Below are 15,132 nucleotides of genomic sequence, written 5' to 3' on the forward strand. Positions count from 1 at the left end.
AAGAAAGTGAAAATCAAAATCAACAAACAACTATTAACCAGAGACACTCTATGGGTGGTGGGGGGGCGGGGAGTAGAGGGATTGGGGTCAAAATAAGGGGATTACAATTGTATGGGGAATATAAAAATAAAATTTATTTTAAAAAAAAGATACACACTGGACACAACAGCCTCTCTTAGTACCTATCATTTATGATATTTACTACTTAACGCCTTCATTTTCTCAGTCAGTGGCAGAGAAAATGAGATCACAAACACTTGGCAGAGGGCAGGGGGCCTCATTTTTCCTTGGGAGAATAGAAATTGATAAATTTAGAGTCTCTCTTAATGTGCATGATATTTAGGAAAAATCTGACACAAGGTAAGTGATACAACCTGTTGGTAAATATAGGATGTCAAATGCAAAAGAAAGGAGGCAGCAAGGAAAAGGTGGCAGAATGTTGGAAATAAGCTCAGTGCCTTAGATGCCCCCAAGGCAAAAGGCACTCCAGGGAAGTGCATGAGGGCTCAAGAAGGCTCAGGGGTCTGGTTCACAAATAGTCATGGGGAATGTACAATCCAGAGGATTCAAATACGGAAGAATACTCTTAGGAAAGCAACACTTGGGGTATTCATAGATGAGTGATCCATGGTTTGTGACATTGTAAAAGGAGACAGTGCCCACCTCACAGTCTAGGAAAACCCCAACACGACTGGGAGGGACTGCCATGGAAAGAGACAAGATCTTCGGTTCCTGGGAGTTAGTGTCCTTATCAAAAGCACGATACTCTGATCGATTCTCTAACCCTATAGCCCATATGTTTCGTGCAGGCTGTAATCCAGCATAAAAATCTTGTTTAAAAGTGGACTCATGAACTCTCATATTAAACTTCAATGCACATGCTTTGTAATGGTTTTCCCCACACACCCCCAGGATCCAGGAACTTTTTTTGGATACATCTACCTCCCAGTAATGTTTCCCATTTGTGAGAAGTGGTGATCCCACGACAGAATAATCATAATAGAAATTCCCATTTGTAACTGGATTGTTGTCACACAAATATCTCAGTTCTCTCTTATTTGCAGAAATCGCAACACAGTGTCCATTGATGGCCCGATTCAAGGTGACATCAACTGCAGAAAAATTAAAGGTTTGGGTGAGGGACAGGAAGTGTCCTTATACATGACATTGCGAGAAAAATCATGAGAATAACTTAGCAGGAAATGGAAAGTATTTTGGTTTTAGGGAGAAATAAGACACTGCAGAATCAGTCTGCATGTGTATTAGAATGAGAAACATGAGATTTAAAATATGAGCTCTATTAGAAATCAAAAAATTCAGAAAGATGAAGTGAATAGAGTAGAGAAGTTTGATGACATGAAGATATCCTTACCCCAGTAGAATCGCACACTCGCCAGGTCTGAAATGATTAAAAATAAAATCTCAACTGGTAAATCTAAGCGAAGGACACAGCACTGAACTCAATTTCCTCTCCAGATTAAGGGAAATTCCTGGAACTATGGCAGGGAGTAAAGTAGTAAATAAGGGTAGCGCTGAGTCCTGGTCGATCCCCATTCAACAGGACATTTCCTCAGCCACGTTCTCCAGTGCCCCCAGCATCACTGGCCACACCTAAAAGCTGCGTTTCTTCCTCACTTGGTCCCTGCCATTGCAACAACCCCCAGTCACCCAGCCGGCTGACCCCGCCTCACCAGTAAGCCCTTGCAGCATCCCTCTCATATCCGGAGCTTGGTACACACGTCTTGCTTGTTCGGGAAAAGTTTTGGGCTCCTTCAGAGTGAAATGCCAACACCTAGAATGAGAAACATAGATCCCTACTATTGTCCTGTCGAAACTACTGACTTCTTATCTCTTCACTCCAAGCAATGCACTTGAACTCTACCTGGAAACTATGAGAAAAAAAGAGTAAATGCTGACCTCAGAGTCAGAAAAAAATGGGCTGATGTCTACTTCTGTGTGACTCTGGGAAGGTCTCGACTTCTCAAGAGCAGATTCTTCCTTTCAAAGTTAAATCATTAATATCTATCGCTCTACTTGCTAAAAACCATATGAATTATTTGTAATAACAGATTTGACAAACTAAACTTTATTACCTTAAAAAAAAAAAATGAATGTGTGGAAAAGTCACCACATGCATTTGGGATCCAGAGAGAAAAACAGAAAGGAAGGCTCCAGAACCTGGCTCCTGGGTGTCTGAGCTACATCAAGTTTGGGAACACTCCCTGGAGACAACCAAGATTTCAAACTCTATTCCCCACTAGGGAGGCCCTCAGAATAACATTTAAAACTCAGGCTCTCTGAGAATAATTGCAAACACTTGGAAAAGAATACATGATGATCTCCAGCCGAACAGTCGTCTGGATTTTATGTGTTCAGAAAGAGGTCGATGCTGCTGGGTAGGTATGAAATTAAATTAAGATGATGCCTCTTGATACTTGGGTCCAGAGTGTGTGAGGAGATGAATCAGTTTCTTACAGCAGGGCCCAAATATCCCACGAGATAGTCGATGAACTATAGAAATAAAGGTATTGTTGCTAATTCTGGGTGCATGGCAGAAAAAGAAGATCTGGGCTTCCCCCTATAAAAGTCAAGCACCTATGATATGCAAGAACCCTAGATATAAGTACACAGAGTAAATAAAATTTATGAGGTTACAGAGCGTCCCCAGTGGCGCGGCGCTTGAGCGCTGGTTGAGCGCTGGGTTGCGGGGCTGCCCGCAGCCTCTGCAGCACCAGTTTGATCCCCGGCCACCGGGTAGGGATCCCACATGGCGCGCTGCTCCCCTCAGCAGTGTGCTTCGTCACTCTGCCTGTTCTGCTCCCCACTCTGCTCTGGTGAATTCTCTCACCCTCCTGCGCTTCTGACTGTACAAATTGCTTGTATAAATAAATAGATAAATCTGTAAAAAAAAAAAAAAAAAGGAAGCTATTGTCCTTTAAAAAAAAAATTATGAGGTTACAGAGGTCTGATAACTCAAAGCCTTGATTTTTTTTACTTATTAATTTTTTTCTTATATCCATGGTTATAGTAGTTCCCATGGTTCTCCCACCATGAATAGATCCATTCATCTATTTTGGGGTATTTGGGTTGTTTCCATTCTTGGCTGCTGTAAATAGTGCTGCAATAAACATAGGAGTCAGTTTTCCTTTCAAATTAGTGTTTTTTTGTTCTTTGGGTAGATTCCTAGGAGTGGGATCACTGGATCAGACGGAAATAAGGTTTTAGTGTTATCAGGAAGCTCCACGAAGCTTTCCATAGTGGCTGGACCAGTTTACAATCCCCCCAGCAGTGTAAGAGTGATCCTTTATTTCCACATACTGTCCAGCATTTGTTGTTTCCCCTTTTTTTTTTTTTTTTTGGTGCGGGCCATTCACACTAGAGTGAGGTGGTATCTCATTGAGGTTTTGATTTGGATTTCCCTAGTAACTAGCGATGTTGAACATTTTTTTCATGTGCCTATTGGCCATTTGTCAAATGCTTTATCTTTAAAGTTACTACTGACCCAAACTTGTCAGCTTCCTACCATCCCCATTCCTTTCCATAGTATCTGATCCATTTTCAACTCATTTTTTATAAACAGGAATTTAAGACAAATGTATACCCCTATTTTTCTGCCCACAATGATACTTCGTTGTTAGTGAACACCAGGTTACTCTAAAAATCATTAGGCATCTCTCCACAGCACAAAAAGACCATCGCTGGCCTCCCACACATACCTTTGTATGATGTCAGTCACATCCTAGGAGAAAAAGAAAAAATAAATTAATTATTTAAAAAAAAAATCATGTGTCAAGAAGTAATAGGTTCTCTCCACTTATAAGGCCTCATCACATCTCCTTTGCCCCTTGATTAGGTGGGGTAGAGTTAGTACCGTTGTCAGAGACAAATGCAAAGACAAGACCTAGGCCAGACATTCCAGAACTCATGTGATGCTGTCAGGTTTCCCAAGAGGTAGAAACAGTTTTGACTCTTGTGGAAGTCAAGTATGTATCTGGAGATGACACATACTTGTAAGGAAAAGTAGAAACCCATGATTTTATTCCCTAAATGCAGACTCCCTCTGAGATGACTTAATAATTAATAGTCTTTTGTGTATTCAGCAGAAATGGAATGTATGTGCTACTATTGTCAAGCATTATGCTAGGCTCAGGGGAATTTAGAAAATTGTAATACTCGGGCCTCCCCGGTGGCGCAGCGGTTGAGCGCTGGGTTGCGAAGCTGCCCACGGCCTGTATGGCGCCGGTTCAATCCCCGGCTGCTCCCCGGCCACCGGAGGAGGGTCCCACATGGCGTGCAGACCTCTCCTGCCGCCCGCTGCTCCCCTCAGCAGTGTACTTCGGTCCTTCTGCCTGCTCTGCTCCCCGCTCTGGCTCTGGTGAATTCTCTCACCCTCCCGTGTTTCTGACTGTACCCAGAGCATGTATAAACAAAAAAAAAAAACCAAACAAATAAATAAATAAAACATGCCTCTATTAAAAAAAAAATTGTAATACTCTTCAAGAAGTTTGCATGACCTTTTATGAGGTGCACACAGACATCATTAATGTAGGTGCTTTTCCTGTCTCTCTCTCCTCACATTAAACTCTCTCTATAAGTGACTTCATCCAGTCCCTTGAATTTTACACACACACACATGTGCAGCTGATTGACTATTTTTACTCAATTTTTTCTCTAAACTGCATATTCATATATTCATTAGAAAAGGAACAGAAACCAGTAACTTAGAATGTCTCATCTGTAACTTCACCAAGTTGTTAAATCAATGCAATTTAAGAAAAAAAAAAAAAAAGGACACACAAACACACACACATTCCAAGGGTAAACAGGAAAAAAAATTGCAAAAACAGTTGAAAAACAGTTGAAAATAAGTTGGATTGAATGAAAAGCAAAACAAAACAATAATAATATATGGAATACAGTTAAAGCAATACATTTATATTATTAAACACTAAACCAGAAAAGATGTTTTCTAAATTTCCATTTTAAGAAACTAAAAAGAACAGTAAGCTAACCACGTACAACACACACCCACGATATATGTAGAGAACAGAAACAAATGACTAACCTAAAAGAAATTAATGAAATATAAAAGTTTATTCTATAAAAATATCAATAAAATCGACGAGACATAAACTAAGAAAAAAGGGGAAAAGAAAATCACTACAATTAAAAATAAAACAGGGGCCCTCCCCCGTGGCGCAGTGGTTGAGCGCTGGGTTGCGAAGCTGCCCACAGCCTCTGCAGTGCAGATTCGATCCCCGGCCGCTCCCTGACCACAGGAGGAGGGTCCCACATGGCACACAGACCTCTCCTGCCGCCCACTGCTCCCTTCAGCAGTGTACTTCGGTCCTTCTGCCTGCTCTGCTCCCCACTCTGGCTCTGGTGAATTCTCTCACCCTCCCGCGCTTCTGACTGTACCCAGTGCTTGTATATTAAATAAATAAATCCAAGAAAGAAAGAGAGAAAGAAAGAATGAAAACAGGGTGGAAGAGAGCCCAGCACTCTAGTGATTATTTTTTTTTAATTATGGGGACTGCAGAGAATGTCAATCTGCAATTTCTCTCTCTCCCTCCTTCTGTCCTTCTCATATTATCCTTTAAACGTCTTTATTTATTTTTGCACAATACAGGATCTCTCTCCTCAGGTGTGGTCACCTTAGTTTTCCAACCACCGAAGTGCCCACAGCCTTCCCCACTCCCCTCATGGGGATACCTTCCCCAGCCCTTCTCTACCCTGACCCCCAACCCCAACACCCCCCCTCCACACACACACACTCAAGGTCTTGGAAGGACTGCCTCGACTTTCTGAAGGAACACAGCCAAGGCAACCTAGGAGAGCTTCAGAGTCCTGCACCTCAGGTGCCACCAGGAGAGAACCCAGGAGAGAAACTGGGCCTTGACATACACTTTAAATATGCAGGAGGGGTGCCAGTCCTGCTTCTGGAGGGTCTACCCCTTTTTTTGAGGGGGGGATGTCCTACTTCAGATTGCTACTTTTGTTACTTTGCCACTTTTGCTCCTTAGAGGGCTTTTAGCTGCCTCCCTCCTACACCTGCTGTTCTCTTTTGCCTTCCAGCACTTTGGCAAACCAATTAAAACCTTTTCAGCAAACCTTGGTTGCTTTGCCTTTATGGACCAGGTAACAAGAAACCCTAGAATAGACAACGTGAGGCCTCCCCTGTGGCTCAGCAGTTGAGTGCTGGGTTGCAAAGCTGCCCACAGCCTCTGCAGTGCTGGTTCCATTACTGAATGCCGATGAGGGTCCCAAATGGCGCAGACCTCTTCTGCCGCCCTCTGCTCCCCTCAGCAGTGTATTTTTTCATCAGTCTGCCTGTTCTGTTCCCCGCTCTGGCTCTGGCGAATTCTCTCACCCTCCCACGCTTCTGACTGGACCTAGCGCTTGTATGAATAAATAAAGAAATCTTTTTTTTTAATTTAAAAAGCCAAATAGAATAGACAACATGGGTTATTTCTCTTTTCAGTTTGGAGTCCCCGTGAAGCACCTTGGTTTTCCTTGGTATCAAAGGGACATTACAGTGAATATTGTAGTACTTGAAGGGATGATAAAGAATTAATATGAGTATCTTTGCATCTACAAAGCACACAACTTAGACAAACTCCTATGAAGACACACATTGCCAAAAACGACACAAAAATTATTTAAAAAAATTAAACAAGTAAATTATATATATTTAGTTACATACATATATAATTATATACACACATATATGTACCCTTTCACACAAAAAAGGGCCAGAATAAGACATCATTTGTGAATTCCACTGAGTAATTAAAAATAAATACCAGGCCTTCAATAATTCTTCTCAGAAAATAGATAAACAAGGGGGAAAATCTCTACTCATTCCATGAGGGAGGGGGAAAAAATGCTTGTTAAGACTCTGAAGTGCATTTGTTCATCTGGACCTAGCTTCACTCGATTTAACTAATGAATGGGTAACACTAGCACCCAATAACAGGGATATCAAATACACCTGAATAAAATGCATCTTCATTCCAAGCTCACACAATTGCATTGTACTTGACACATTAATAAAAATGAGGTTTTCCCCTTGTTATTTATGCATTCACTTATTCCTATAAATGTAAGAAGCACACTGCAGAGCAGAAGCACCTTAGGGTCACACCAGAGAGAGCACAGCAATACAGAAGGGGAGGGAAATCTGCCCACATGGTTCTCATGTCTCAGATGCTGGGGCTTCTTTTGAGATCTTACTGTAACAGGGTGGTCCCCAGGAAAGGGGGAGGTTCCAGGTTCCCTGGCCCACCCAAAGGAGGGTGGAGGTAAAGAGAAGAGAAGGAAGGAAGCAGGATGGAGCCAGAAGGAGACCTGGAGGAGGCACGTGGAGCAGAGAGACACGTGAAGAAACTGCACTTGCCTTTTGGTCGTGGACTGGGTGACACTGATGTGGGTGAGACCCGAGGGGAGGTGACAGTGGAGTTTTCCCTTGATTTTGGTTTTGTTCTTTTCCTTCCAGACTTGTCTGGTGGTTTGACCCTTTTCTGTGGGTCCCCACTGAAAGGTGCTTTGGACTTGTGCCAGGCTTTGGGGCCTTGCTCTGGGCCAATCCGTATTGGGGGGACTTCTACTCACCAGGGAATGGGCAACTGCGGGTGCTTGATTTGAAAATGACATTCTTTGCCTTTCCTGTATTGTTTCTAATTGTATTAAAGTTCCTTCCCATTAAAGTCTCATGTGTTTTGTGTTGATGCGGTGGATGGCAGAACCTATTTAGAGCAGGCAGGTTCGCGGGATCTGGGCTGCCCCTCTCCCTGCCCTGTGACATTACCTGCAGCATGTCTATGTCTGACGCTTCCAATCTATGCTCCAGATCTGAGATGAGATCTTCTATCAACTGGTTCTGCTGAACCAGCTCACTGTCATCCTCTGCCAATTTATGGAGAATGACTTCTTCCTCCTTATTCAGTTTTTGCAGCTCCTTCTGCTCCGCCGAGTCCAGGAGACCTCTCAGTTTTGCAAACTTTGCCTGGACACTTTGTCTCTCACTTTGTATTTGACTCTTAGGACAGAGAAAAGAGAGAGAAGTAGAACTCAACCCATCAGGCAGAGACTAGGAACGAGAACCAGCACCACTGTAAATGGAAAGTTCTCACAGCAAAGTGAGACAGAGCAAGAGAACAATTCTTAAAGAGGCTCTTCACCTACTACTTCCCCTCTATTATATTCCAAAGTAATTCCCTCAAGTCTGCAGCCCTGAGTCCAACCCTGAGCCAAAACAGAGCAACTGGCTGGTCTCCATGTTCACACAGCTGGACTACTCCTGATCGCACCACTCACCCTCTGCTCAAGTGGCACACTGGCCCAGAACCAGGAGCCATGGCCAAATGGCATCCCCCAGAAGAGTCAAAGACTCAAACGCATGATGGGTTGGAACAGAGAATGCACTGCCGTCCTGGCCAGTGTCCCTCCATATGAACCTTCCCTCCAAAGACCCATCCATCTGTGCCAGGTTCACTTTTCAATCCCCTCCTCCATCAGGGAAATGATGAAGAAAAGGATAATAAATGACTGTGGGATTGTTAATGATCCAATAACAAAAAGGTAGGAATTTCCTCGTGGTATCACCCAAATTCTACCAGATTTCTGTCTAAATCCCTCAGAAAGAACTTCCTCCTACCTTCCAGGAAATTCTCCTTTTTGTAACTTGAGCTTCCAAATGTCCAGCTTTCTGCAGCTTTTCCCTCATCTGCTCCAGGGTTCTCTGGAGCTTCTCCTGTGAGAGCGGAATCAAGCCAGGGTCAAGCAATGGGCTTTCTCAACATCTGAATACAGGTCATGGAGGAAGTAATCAGATGATCTCTAAACATCAGAGTCACAGAAACTGAAAATATCATGAGAACCTTCGACTTAGAAGAAAATCTGAAGTGTGAACGTATTAAGAACTAGTGCGCTAATGGTGACCAAAGCAAGGAAAGTTACTTTGAGCTGGTCAACCACAGGTGTAACTTGGAAACCACGCCAAACTGTAACAGGGCAGCTCCGATACAAAACGGGGTGCCTGACTGTGGGTCCTCACCTGTGCGCTTAAAAGGACTTGTCAATACTCTACTGCAGGCACACGCGAAAGGTTAATAAAAGGTTTATTTACAAGGAAAGGGGAAATGAGGAAATGTACAGCTCAGGGAGAAAAAAGGGAGACAAAGTTTTAAATGCGTCCTACCCGATCCGCCGATCTGGAATCCCAAAGGGTACTCTGCGAGCTAGCCGCGAGCCAGGAGCCCTGAAGCCAGGAGGCGAGCAGATAGGGAGCCCCCCCAAGGCCCACGTGTCTGGTTTTTATTTTTTATTTATTTATTTTTTTATTTATAGAGGCATGTATTTATTTATTTATTTGTCGCCGGCAGCTTCGCAACCCAGCGCTCAACCGCTGCACCACCGGGAGGCCCGTGTCTGGTTTTTATACTCCACCTGGCTGCTTAACTCCACCCTCAGGTCCCAGCAACCTTCTCTTTGGTGGTGACAGAATTTGTCTTTCTCAATGTCCTGATGGCTTTAGTCTGTAGTGGGGGGTGGCGTCCACAAAACCTGCATGGAATTAGCTCAGGACATCCTTTCCCCCTAACAAACCTACGACTTAAGAGAAAATCTGAAGTGGGAACGTATTCAGTCTCAGGCAGAAGTCTGAGCGTAGTCACCATCCCTTCCCCAAGGCAGGATGATTCTACTTGTCCTAGAGGAGAAATTTGGTCCTGCAGCAAAGAAACAACATCTCCATCTACCCAGTCCCTCAGTTACACTTCATGTGCAAAGGGAATGATGGGTTTTCATGGGGACTAGCCCCTCCTCCCCATTTAACACACGGTTCAAAAACATCCACTTCTCACTATAAAGAGGTCTCTTGCAATCAGGCTGGAGGCACAGAAATGTCCTCTACCTTGAAAGGTGAGCCAAGTGTTTCTCTTCCCCCAGCTTTTTCTAAGCTGGAAAATTTCAATATGTGTCCTCTTATTAGGTAGAACTAACGTAAATCAAAATTTTTGTGAGTGTCATGAAGAAGTGTTATGTTAAAGAGATGACCTAGACTTAGCAACATCTCTAGAAATAAACTATTTTTTTAAGACTTTATTTATTTATTTATGCACAGAAGAACTGGGGTGTAGGCCAGAGGTGAAAGGGGTGAGAGGATTCATCAGAAACAGAGTGGGGAGCAGAACAGGAGAATCGGCTGAAATACACTGCTGAGGGGAGCAGTGGGCAAGACAGAATCAGCTGTGCCTTCTGTGGGTCAGCTCCCCTGCCCATGATTGAACTCAGACCATTGTGATGATAGGGCTGAGACTTAACTCCTAAGCCACCAGGGAGGCCTCTAGAAAAAAACTTTCCACGGTAAAAATCTATCTCAAGGCAAGGCAAATATCTAAAGGCAAGGTTGTACCATATGAAATTGTCCCCTCCTGGTCCCAGAGACCTCCTCCTCCCTCCTTGACACCCCAGGCTCCTAATCCATCCTTAACATCCTTAACCCATCCTTATAAATACTGGATCTGGGCCTCCCTCATGGCACAGGGGCTAAAGTCTCACTGCTATCCAGTCATCCCCAGCCACAGTGGCATGAGTTCAATCTCCTGCCAGGGAGCTACCCACATGGCATAGCAGACCTCTCCTGTCTCACCCATTGCTCTGCAGAGCAGTGTATTTCAGTCAGTCCACCTGTTCTGTTCCCCATTCCGTCTCTGGTGAATCCTCTCAACCCCCACACCTCTGGCCTGTACCCCAGCTCTTGTATGCAAAAATAAATATTTAAAACTTAATAAACACTGGATCTATCCCATTTTATTTCAGTATTTACAGTCACGTAAATTCTCCATGTGTACATTATTAAAGGTGGCCTTTTCTCCTTCTAATCTGTCTGATGTTAATCTCGTTGCTCATCCAGCCCTAGAACTTAGAGGAGTGGGGGAATTTTCCCTATATCAATACCTTGGGAAGAAAAGACATCACAGACCTCTGGGATGTGGGGTGTGGTGAGAAGACAACCAGGAGGAGATTTCCCATCAACTATATATTCTGCTGTTTTAACTGCATCCTGCTCTCCTACCTGGTACTCCTTGACAATCTCCTCAATGAGGAAGGTCTGGTGACCACGATGCTCCTGAGACCTCTCACAAAGCAAGCAAATGACTTTCCCATCCTGCTTACAGAAGAGCAGGAGTTTCTCTCCATGACGCACACAGAGTTCTTTCTTCTGCTCCCTCTCTGGGTTCATCTTGACTCCTCTGAGCTGCTCCGCTATGTTGGCCAGATGCCGATTAGGCCGCAGGTGTCCAGGCTCGTAACTGATTCTGCACACAGGGCAGCTGCTCTTCTTTTCCTGGGTTGCCGCAGACTCCTTGTTGTTTGCAGTGATGCAGGCTCGGCAGAAGCTGTGGCCACAGTCTAGGCTTAGGGGCTCTTTCAAGAGGTCCAGGCAGATGGGGCAGGTCACCTCCTCCTGGATGCTCACTAAGATGTTTGATGCCATAGCTGTTGCCCCTGCTGCTCACTATCCTGGCTTGAGTCTCTTGCTCACAGATCCCTGTATATTTGAGAAGGTTGTATTGGAACAAACGAGAAAGCCAGGATACAATTCCAATTTTACAGAAAACAAAGATAGGCTAACATAAAATATTTAAGAAAAAAAAGAGGAGGGCCTCCCTTGTGATGCAAGGGGTTAAGCACAGCACTATGAAGCTATCAGCAGCCACTGCAACAGAGTTTCATTTCCAGTCCAGGCAGCTACCCACATCGTGCAGACCTCTCCTGTCTCACCCACTGGTCCCCCTCAGCAGTGTATTTCATGAGATCCTCATGTTCTGCTACCCAGTCTTTCTTTGGTGAATCCTCTCACTCCTCAACTCTGGCCTGTACCCCAGAATTCTTGTATGCATGTATAAATAAATCTTTTTAAAAAAAAAAAAAAGGAAGGAGACAAGGAAGTGCATGCACTTCCTGGACTCCAAGCAACTTGATCCTAAACTCCATGAGGAAAGAATCATCTTGAAAACCAGAGTTAGGCAGAAAAGGAAGACATTTATTATCTAGTTGAATCAGTCATCTGTGGAGTCCGGGAGCCAGCCACCCTTGGCTGAATATCTGGTTTTATGGAATGTGCAGATGGCATTACCCTGGGCCCACAAAGATATTGCTTTATGGTGTGGTGTCATTATTAAAGTTAAAAACTAGGCTCCACTCCTCGTTCAACAGGCAAATTGGGAGGCTTGATTGAATAAGGTTGTGGGTTGGGTGGCCACAGGAACTGGGCTGTTAAGCTGAGGATCCAGATGCAGAGTCAGGACACACCCAAGACTAGTCACCCAACCAATCAATGGTGCCTAGAGTAGAAACAGTCTCAGGCTCTCATCTGGCCCCTGCTCCTCTCACTTGTGTATTTCAATAAATTCTCCTTTTCTGCTCTCTAGTCTGTCTCTGGTGAAGTCTTTCATCCCCTCAGACTCTGGCCTATACCCCAACTCTTCCCTGCAGCGTGTGGATAGGCTTATATAATTTCCTGTTTTAGGAATGGTTTAGAAAGCCAGCTCAAGGCTGGGCCTGTGACCCTAACTGCCTATTCAGAGGAACTTACTTCCTCCTTCACTTGGTGATGGGTAAAATACAGTTTGCATAATAATGTCAGTACAGGGCCCCTGGAACCTGGTCCTTGTTTGTTACCTTCCTGTTGCTGAAAACCTAAAGAGCTGGGATGCACTTTCCCTTGTCACAGTGTAACAGGGTGGTCCCCAGGAAAGGGGGAGGTTCAAGGTTCCCTGGCCCACCCAAGGGAGGGTGGATGTGAGCAGGGAGAGAAGAAGCTGCAGAGGAGATTGAGAAAGGAAGCAGGATGGAGCCAGAAGGAGACCCGGAGGAGGCACATGGAGCCGAGAGACACGTGAGGAAACTGCGCTTGGCTTTTGGTCGTGGACTGGGTGACACAGATGTGGGTGAGACTCCTGGGGAGGTGATCATGGTGGATTTTGTCTTGATTTTGGTTTTGCTCTTTTCCCTACAGACTTGTCTGGTTTTTTCCGATCCTTTTCTGTGGGTCCCCACTGGAAGATGCTTTGGATGGACATTTACTCACGAGGGGATGGGTAACTTTGGGTGCTTGACTTAGAAAGTAGATTTTTTGCCTTTCCTGTATTGGTTCCTAATTGTATTAAAGTTCCTTCCCATTAAAGTCTCATGTTTTGTGCTGATGCTGCGGATGGCAGAACCTATTTAGAGCAGGCAGGTTTGCGGGGTGTGGGCTGCCCCTCTCCCTGCCCTGTAACAATAGGAGGGTGTTAATGTGAGACCAGATAAAGCATCTATGGGTGCTTAAAGGCCCTGAAATCCAAGCTAGAAAACCCAAGGCCAGCCAATACCCTACTTCCCCACTAGCCCAGTCTGATGATGAGCCTCATGAAGCAGGATCCTTGATGCTCTCAACTAGGGAGTGTGGCTCAGGGTGGCTGCTGCCTGCCCTCTTCTAGTGTGACCACAATAAATGTTCCTCCCTTGAAACCAGTTACTGTCTTTTCAAGATTTATGTACAATGGATTGGAGGAAACCAGACAAAGACCCTTCAGAACCGGTAACAATTTAAGACACTTTATTGCAGCTTCTGTTGCATTGTTAGTGCACAACCTAGGGGTATCTTGGGATCCCTCAGAATTCTCCTTTTTTTTGTTTTTAAAGGAGTTTTTTTTTTTTTTTAAAGATTTATTCATTTATTTATTTATACAAGCACTCGGTACAGTCAGAAGCACAGGAGGGTAAGAGGATTCACCAGAGCCAGAGTGTGGATCAGAACAGGCAGAATGATGAAATACACTGCTGAGGGGAGCAGTGGGTGTGGCAGGAGAGGTCTGCACGCCACGTGGGACCCTCGCCAGGCAGCCGGGGATCGAACCTGCACTGCAGAGGCTGCGCTGGCAGCTTCACAGCCCAGCGCTCAACCGCTGCACCACCAGGGGAGGCCCAGAATTCTACTTTCTAAAGGGATCTAGTCATCCACATGATGGAGGACAAGCATAGAAAAAGTGGAAAGGAAACCCACAAGATCAGAAACCTGGCTCACAAAGCCAAGAGCTGGAAGTGGGGGTAGAAGGGATTTACCCAGCCATTAACCCAGCTATGGGAGTTAAGATCCTTAGGAGCCAATGCCTAGCTCACAAAGCACCAGACCCAAGCAGGTATCAGATGCTGTAGGGGGTGTCAGCAGAGCAGACCTAAAGGTAGACATATGGAGATTGAGGGCCATTGTAGAAATCTGTCCACTTTCAAATTCTACATAGTTATTCCAAGGCAACAACAAACAAACCACTCTAGGAAGGAGTGACCCTCCCAGAGAGAAGACTCTATCAGGGCAGTCTCTGCACTGGCTGGGGCAGCACTCCTTGTGCCCACCTGTGACTATGCAGGTGCTCCTTTTCACCAACTCTCTGTCCCTCCCAGGGCAGCAGCTTCCTGCCTGCCCCTGACAGATACCTGCCAGGACTTCCCCTCACTGACCTCCCTCAGCAGAGGCAGCTCTCCTCAGGCTGCCTGTCTGCAACCATGCAGGTCTCTGCCTTAGAAAACTTGTCTCTTTTGGGGCAGCACCTTCTTCCTGCATGTGTCTATCTACGTAATTGTCCTTTATTCTTCTCTCCCTTTTATAATAAACCTGCTCTTTAAATATAACTAACATCACTGTCTCATGGAGAAACTGGCCCGGGAAACTCACCGCGAGCCTCTGAAAGGGGAGCTCTGGTGACACCTTCCCCAGAGTGAACCCAAGAGCCCCGCCCTCCAAACCTAACAACTGCAAAAACCACATCATGTACAAAAGGCAAAGCAAACCTTCAGTGGAATATCACTTTAATAGAATTAGTGTGCAGAGGGTGAGAAAAGAAAGGATATTTCTAAACAAAATTCTCCATCCACTAACAGGTAAATGTCCAAACAAGGTTGACTTAAAGTGGGGCCACTGAGGCCCAAAACTGTGCCACCCATCTAAAGCACCTTCAGGCAGGGAACCACAGAAAAACTGTTCTGAGGCAGCTCCCAGAAAGCAGGGGTGGGGTGGGGTGGGGGTGATGCAGTGAAAAGGACAGGTCTTTTTTCCTGCCGCATCAGGTAAGTATTCTTATCCTT

The 15,132-nt window shown here is 45.0% G+C and overlaps 1 protein-coding gene across 1 annotated transcript; it reads right to left on the reverse strand.

The window, feature by feature from the left end:
- Nucleotides 1-516: 516 nt before the first annotated feature.
- On the reverse strand, nucleotides 517-11,500 carry LOC311180195 (E3 ubiquitin-protein ligase TRIM34-like; the record flags this gene model as incomplete). The annotated part of the gene is made up of 4 exons (XM_084247856.1): nucleotides 517-810; nucleotides 7,808-8,038; nucleotides 8,657-8,752; nucleotides 11,078-11,500. 4 exons carry the CDS (start codon nucleotides 11,498-11,500, stop codon nucleotides 517-519), a joined length of 1,044 nt encoding a protein of 347 aa, XP_084103982.1.
- Nucleotides 11,501-15,132: the final 3,632 nt, after the last annotated feature.

This window comes from Talpa europaea (genome assembly GCF_964194135.1).
Source record: "Talpa europaea genome assembly, chromosome: 1".
Taxonomy (NCBI): Eukaryota; Metazoa; Chordata; class Mammalia; order Eulipotyphla; family Talpidae; genus Talpa; species Talpa europaea.